General features: G+C 43.3%; 1 protein-coding gene across 2 annotated transcripts; it reads right to left on the bottom strand.

Moving 5' to 3' along the window:
- Window positions 1-802: 802 nt before the first annotated feature.
- GNRH1 (gonadotropin releasing hormone 1) lies at window positions 803-6,147 on the bottom strand. 2 transcript variants are annotated; one of them, XM_036889072.2, is made up of 4 exons: window positions 5,121-6,147; window positions 3,674-3,815; window positions 2,309-2,404; window positions 804-1,114 (listed from the first exon to the last, which is right to left on the bottom strand). In XM_036889072.2, the coding sequence occupies exons 2-4, from the start codon at window positions 3,812-3,814 to the stop codon at window positions 1,076-1,078; spliced, it is 276 nt and encodes a 91-aa protein (XP_036744967.2). In that variant the 5' UTR covers window position 3,815; window positions 5,121-6,147; the 3' UTR covers window positions 804-1,075. The 2 variants fall into 2 exon arrangements, with proteins under 2 accessions (XP_036744965.2, XP_036744967.2); XM_036889070.2 differs by lacking the exon at window positions 5,121-6,147 and having other exon boundaries at window positions 803-1,114; window positions 3,674-5,101.
- Between the last annotated feature and the right edge of the window lie 1,104 nt (window positions 6,148-7,251).

Below are 7,251 nucleotides of genomic sequence, written 5' to 3'. Positions count from 1 at the left end.
AGTTAGGAGGGAAAGTGAGAAAGTGTCGTCGTGTCTGGGACCCCCACAGAGAAATGGTCACTAGTAAACTAAGCTGACTCGGGCCCCAGCATCCTGTTTCAGCTCCAGTTAAAATGACGAAGCTTCCAAGTCCAGTTGCACAGGCTGCCTGTCAGAGGGCAGTGCAGGGGCCTGACCGTGGAACCCGGCAGACGTGCGTCCCTTACACGCTTGGAGCCCTGGCTTCCTCAGCGTAAAGGGAAGACAGTACCTACTTGCCAAGGGCGTTATGAGGGTTAATGAATATATTTGTGCAATATATCCTGCACAAAGCCTGGCACTGGCCTTTGTGGAGAATGCATGGTGGCAGTGCTGTTCTGAGCAGGGGACAACAGAAAACCTGAGTCCCATCTTCAGCTCTCTGCACTCGGTAGTGTTTCTCAAGAGAAATACCAAGAAGATAAGGCCCATGAGCACACTATACATTTTTAGGCCTGGTCCCGAACCTCAGGACGCACCACTTGCTCTGGATTGCTCAGAGACCACGTGGAACCAGAGCGGGCACGGGACTTGCAGCCCAGCAAGGCCGCCTTTCCGAAAGCGCCTCTCAGGTTCTGGGACTGGAGACAATCTGGGGAGGGAACTTCTTTCAAGTGGGAGGAAGCCTTGCCCACGGCTCATCTTGCTCCGCAGACTCTGGAAAGGGGTGAGGCTGCAGCCTGTAGAAAACCGGCTGCACTGGCCTTTTTTAGCCCCAACCAACGGGAGACTGTTCCCATGGCGGTGGGCTGGTGGTGGAGGAGCCGGGACACGGTGAGCAGGGCCGACCTGCCGCCTCCTCGCCTCTCATGCGCCCTGTAGGGGCGCTTCCAGTTCTCTCCTGGGGAGCTTGCGATGTCCCTCCCCCAGCAAACTTCCGAGTTAGAGACCTTAACATTTATGCCACTTTATTCACAACACGGCCCTTCATTATGAAATGTGTGCAACTTAGCATGAGAATTTCTGAAATTCACACACTTGACAGATAATAAACGGGTCACCGATTTCGGTGTCAGAACGACACTTCAGTGTTGTCGGTGCTTCCGGCCCAGTGGGTTTAAATCTTCTGCCCAGTTTCCTCTTCAATCAGACTTTCCTGAAATACATGTGAAGTAACACATATCTCAAGGGTGATATTACACTTGAATTGCATTATGTTTTTGACATTTTAACTTATAAAATATTGATAGAGAATAGATCCATTTATTTTTGTGTACTAGGAAGTACTAGAGAGATAAAACCATATCTTTTAAAAGTTGCTTAATAAGCATAACATCTACATTAATCGTGTAAGGATAGGATTTGGGGAAGGAGGTGAAGGAAAGTATCAGTTGAACCTAGTTTTTTGCCTTGTTCTTTCTTTTTAATGTCATGTTTGCAAAATTTCACTGGTGGCTGTTTTGTTCATCATGTGGTTAAGCGGGATTGGACAAAGGCAGGAAATATAAAAACCTGTAGTCTGCCTTTCCTCTTTGTCCTATAGGTATGGAAGTTGAGGTTCAAGGAAGGAAATGAAAACTAGCTTATCTTCCACACATGATGTATTCAGGCTTGGTGACTGACAATTAACTGTAATGCCTTCTGACTACTGCAGATAAAGGAGCATGCAGCTCAGAGAACACCAACAAATTCAAGACTCAATTTCTACATTCAGTTCTCTTTATACTTATTTGTAAAGATCAAAAACCTACATTAGGTTAGTAGATTTCCCTTTCGGGTGGGAATTTGAAGATCACTGTGGTCCAATCTGAAAACTGGAAATCGAGAGTATGGCTCTGAAGTATAAATTTACTAGTTTGAAATGTTTATTTCAAAGGGAAAAACATAAATGAATTAGGGCACCATTGTTGGTTTCTACATTTCCCACGGAAAACCATGCCCTACCAAAGGACAATTAAGGAATCAGGTGGCGCGGTATGGACTGGATTAGCCTAGAGTGGAAAAGTCTAGGGCACTTTGTGAATATACCTGAAGAACTGACATGTGGCACTGGGAAGAAATCTGTCATCCCAAAGAGAAGAGCCATGATTAGGAGATCACAGGGGGTCTATGGTTACAGGAAACTTTGCAATTCTGTTTAAGAGAAAGAAAGGTCCCAACCCTTATACTGTCCAGGTGCTGAATGGGGGTGTGGGCAGTAGTGCGGGCAGGACCCCGGGCCAGGAGGAGCTCAGGCCCTCAGGCAGGTGAGCCCGGGACTGAGAGGCAGCTGTCCTGGGCGCACACCCTCAGAGGAGGGACCCGGGGCCCATCCATCTCCACAGCTCCCACTTTTTTCGCTGTGACTCACCAGAGCCCCTCTCAGGTCCCTGAGGGGAGAGCGGGGCTGGTGGACGGAGCATTCGGGGCGCTGAGGTTCTGCCAGCTGACTGACCTCTCTGGCCATCTGAGGAAACAGAATGTGATTCTTGGAGATGAAAAGGAAGCAGTATTTTCCATTTCCACTGAAAACCGTGTGTGGAAAGTGAGGTCCAGGGGACTGTGGGACTGAGGTGGCGGCGGCGTGAGGATGGGCCTTGACGAACACCCTCCGTGCCGGGCACCTGTGCAGCCTGGGGGACAGGGGCAGGGGGCACTAATGGAGACAGTGGCCACAGCGCAGTAGGGAGCGTATCGCACCCCATCCCTGGTGACAAGGGAGCCCTGAACTTCCAGAGAGGACAGTGCAAAAATCACAAGGGCTTATGGTTTTGAATGGGGTTGTTTTTTATTTTCTAGTTTTCACTGAATGTGTCACAGTTACATGAGAGTTGCTCCACATGTAATTCGGTGGAGAGACCACAGATTCTGGAGCGTCTTTATTTCAGGCTACATTATGTTCATTATTTTCTCCAAAGAGCTGTCTTTCCAATGAAAAACTAAGTGGCTTTCAGTTTCTCTAGCTCACCCACCTTTTAGGGCCTCGTTCATTTCCCATTGACTAGAAAACAAAAGCTATTTCTTATTAATCTGCTTACGGTTTTTGGATCAGCCAGCTCACTTACATGGCCTCTCATGTAATCCTCACAGGATCCAAAGGACTCTCGTTTCATAGGTAAAACAAGTATTCTGTATTAGTGCCGATTCTAATGATATGAAATCAAACCGAGCATATTTTCTAGCATCTATTTTGCCTTTTGCATTTGCTGACTCCTCACTTTAGTGGCCTCCAAATTCTTTGCTTAAATGCAAAAAGAAATGATAGGGCATGCACCCTTGATAAGGACACTTATTTATACATTTTAAAAATGTACTGCTGAGCTATGATCACAGATATTTTTAAAAGATGAAATAAGCAAAAAAAAAAAAAAACCCCACAAAGAATAAAAAACAAAAACATAAGCAGAGTTCTATGATTTTCTTTCCAGAATCATCTTGCAATGGAGACCTTGGCTGCAACTGAGCGCTTGTGCGTCCCTGGCAATCCGTATACTCCGAGGAGGATCTGCTATGGCACACTTGCTGCTGTGTTCTCCTGGGATTGCTCCTGCTCTTTGTTTCCTGAGTCCCTGTCTGAATCGAAAGCAGGAATGGGGCCTCACTTGGTACGTGTCTGTCCACCCTGGAATACCTGGGCTGGGTGGAGTCTGGTCAGCGCTGATGGGGCGCACACAGAATGTAAGCACAAACTCAACCGTGTAAGCCACCTCTTATTTTGAAGATGGGAGAGATGTACCTCTTGGAAGGAATCAATCAAATTTTCAGCATTTCTCTTTCCTCCAGGGCGCAGTCCGTAGGACCAGTGTTGGCTGGAGCAGCCCACCACACATATGGTCAGCAGAATGAGTCCAGCTAGAAGTTTCGGAATCCGCTCCATTCTAAGGACCATCAAGGCAACAATCAAAATAGACCCACACTATATGGAGTGAAAGGTAAAGGCCTCTGGTACAAAGCTTAACATTTGTATTGCTAACCCCACACAGGATAGACTGTAGTAGGAGTCATCTACAGTTTTTACATGCAGGCACTGAAACACACATACCCACTCGCTTGCCTTCAGTTTCCTAGTCACTGGAGACACAGTCAGTACTTTGAACTCACATGCTTCATATTTTTCAGTACTAAGCTAGTCCATATTTATTTTCATTATGGGTATACCTTGGAGATATCACGGGTTAGGTTCCAGACCACTGCAGTAAAGCGTTTATCACAATAAAGTGAGTCAAATGGATTTCTGGTTTCCCACTGCATATAAAAGTTATGTTTATATTACACTGTCATCTATTAAGTGTACAATAACATTGGCCAAAAAAAAAGTACAAACCTTAACTAAAAAGTGTTTTTCTGCTAAAAAATAACCCTCAGCTGAGCTGTCAGAGTCATACTCTCCGATCACAGATCACCCTAATAAATATAATAATGAAACAGTTTGAAATATTGCGAGAATCACCAAATATGATGGAGACTCAAAATGAGCAAATGCTGTTGGGCAAATGGCACCAAGAGACTGGCTCGCACAGGGTTGTCACACACCTTCAATGTGTAAAAAATGCAGTGTCTGTGAAGCTCAGTGAAGCGAGGGGCAATAAAACGAGGTATGCCTGTATTTATTTGGTTCTCCACACCCCATGATTTATCCCTTATTAAGTTTACCTTTTTGCCTTAACATATCCCCCCCCACCCCCACACACACCTTTATCTCAGTTCTGGAGATAAAGAGAATTGGGCCAGAGGCTCTGAGAAGCAGCTCCTGCTAGGAATCTGGTAAAATGGCTGCACTGTGGCACTAATTACTTTCCTGTCTTCTACGTATTACTGCTGCCAGGACCATCTGTGAGAGTGAGAGAGGGCTCAACCCTTTGCAGAGCACCAAGTCCCAGACCAGATGCTTCCCTGGCCAAGGCAGCCTTGAATTATCCAACAACACATGGGACTCTCGTAGTCTCCAAGTTAATTTTCATTTGAAGGGGAAGAGGCTAAAAATACAATCAAATACTGGTCAATGAGCTGTTGCAGTTCCCCGCAGGCTGGATCTCTGTAGCTGGGGGCTGGCAAGGACCGTGAAGGTCAAAGTGTCTTTAGAAACCGTCACACCTGGACTTGGCTTTATGGGTGTAAAATGCCCTATAGACAGGCAGTAGCATGCTGTCTAAAAGATGTGCTAGAAACACAAAGCGTTTTACCTGTTGAAGAGCAGAGAACCACGAGTCCCAGGTGTCCTTCGGAGTGTGTTGAATATTGTGACTTTTTGTTTTCCTGGCTTCCTTTTTATATGAAACTTTTCCAGGAAACTGAAATCTTTCCTGCTGGTAAATTGTACTGTACATGGACTGTGGTTTTTGTTTTTTAATAGTAACTTGATTTTCCAGTCCTCACATAAAGTCCTTTTAATGGTGTAAGTAATTGGAACACCCACTGGTATATCTGTTAAATGTACTTAAATCTTGGCCATTAAAACCTCAGCTAAGACTTTTATAGCTTAGGCCACAATTCAGAGATTAAAATCTAGGTAGGCTGGATTCTCTTGAGGAAACTGACAGATCTATTGAGAGTTCAAGGAAAATAGCTGTCTTAGATTATGTGTTGTTAAATGCACACATAAAACTTTCACAAAGGAAGCCATGTAATAATCTTAGAAGTTGAGTCAGGATGCCTAGGAGCTGATCTCAGCTCTTAGATTCCTCATTTGTGAAAGGAGCTGATTTATAAATAAGAATTGATTATTGGCACTATTCCAAGTCCACATAGGACCCTAAAGTAACTTGTGTGAGGTTGAAGATTTCCCAGTCTCCTACGTACCAGATCCCTCCTTGACTTGCTTTGAAAGCCCTCTACAGCATCAAAAATTTAAGGAGAAACATTGTAGTTAGAATATACTAAGCCGAAGACTATTTAAAGCAGACTTGGGGTGACAGTTTGACTCATTTCAGTAGGTGCTTATCAAGTTAAAATATGCTTATCACTGTGCCAGAGGCACTGGGGACACAAAGGTGAGAAGTAACAGTTACCTGGCAAGTGATAAGACAATCTCACTCATTAGAATGGAACTGCAAAGAGGGTGTTATCTAAATGGTTACAGGTAGATGTTACAACCCAGTGGTGGGCCCTTGGACATTTTATTTATACAATACAGTATTTAAAAAGAGAGGGAGAATCATTATTCCTCATTATTTGGATACATTTGTACCCTAAATTCAGCCTTGGGCTGTAACTCATGACAGTCAAGGATCCCATCTTATTTATTTATTTATTTATTTATTTATTTATTTATTTATTTATTTAGTAATTATTTTTTTATTGAAGGGTAGTTGACACACAGTATTACATTACATTAGTTTCAGGTGTACAACATAGTGATTCAACATTTATATACATGACAATTCTAGGTACCAGCTATCACCCTACCAAGTTGTTACAATATCTTGACTATATTCATTACATCCCGGTTACTTATTATTTTACCATTGGAAGTGTACACTTTTTTTTTTTTTTTTGTGAGGGCATCTCTCATATTTATTGATTAAATGGTTGTTAACAACAATAAAATTCTGTATAGGGGAGTCAATGCTCAATGCACAATCATTAATCCACCCCAAGCCTAATTTTCGTCAGTCTCCAATCTTCTGAGGCATAACAAACAAGTTCTTACATGGAGAACAAATTCTTACATAGTGAATAAGTTACATGGTGAACAGTACAAGGGCAGCCATCACAGAAACCTTCGGTTTTGCTCATGCATTATGAACTATAAACAGTTCAAATATGAATACTCATTTGATTTTTATACTTGATTTATATGTGGATACCACATTTCTCTCTTTATTATTATTATTTTTAATAAAATGCTGAAGTGGTAGGTAGATACAAGATAAAGGTAGAAAACATAGTTTAGTGTTGTAAGAGAGCAAATGTAGATGATCAGGCGTGTGCCTGTAGACTATGTGTTAATCCAAGCTAGACAAGGGCAATAAAACATCCACGTATGCAGAAGATTTCTCTCAGAACGGGGGGGTGAGGTTCTAAGCCTCGCCTCTGTTGATCCCCAATTTCTCACCTGATGGCCCCCTGCGACTGTGCCTGTCTTAGGTTGTTCCTCCCTTGAGGAATCTTACCCGTCTCTGGCTAACCAGTCATCTTCCGGGGCCATACAGGGAAATGTAGAGTTGGTAAGTGAGAGAGAAGCCTTATTGTTTGAAATGGTTAGCTTTTTATTTCTTTGCATATTTATGCCCTGTAGCTTCTATGCCCAGCATTTGTCTTGAGGTATCTTTACCACTTGAAAGAATTATGATACTCGGTAAATTTGATATGAGG

The sequence above is a fragment of the Manis pentadactyla genome, chromosome 1 (genome assembly GCF_030020395.1).
Source record: "Manis pentadactyla isolate mManPen7 chromosome 1, mManPen7.hap1, whole genome shotgun sequence".
Lineage (NCBI taxonomy): Eukaryota > Metazoa > Chordata > Mammalia > Pholidota > Manidae > Manis > Manis pentadactyla.
The sequence above is the reverse complement of the archived record's forward strand: the minus strand, read 5'-3'. Positions and strand labels throughout refer to the sequence as shown.

What these genes read in the sequence shown, in the direction of transcription:
- GNRH1 (XM_036889070.2), bottom strand. Translation starts at nt 3,826, where the DNA reads ATGGTCCTTAGAATGGAGCGGATTCCGAAACTTCTAGCTGGACTCATT. An exon ending in TGATTGATTCCTTCCAAGAG is followed by an intron (nt 2,405 to 3,673) that starts GTACATCTCTCC and finishes CTGTTTCCTCAG; the next exon opens with ATGGCCAGAGAGGTCAGTCA. An exon ending in GGGACCTGAGAGGGGCTCTG is followed by an intron (nt 1,115 to 2,308) that starts GTGAGTCACAGC and finishes CATGTATTTCAG; the next exon opens with GAAAGTCTGATTGAAGAGGA.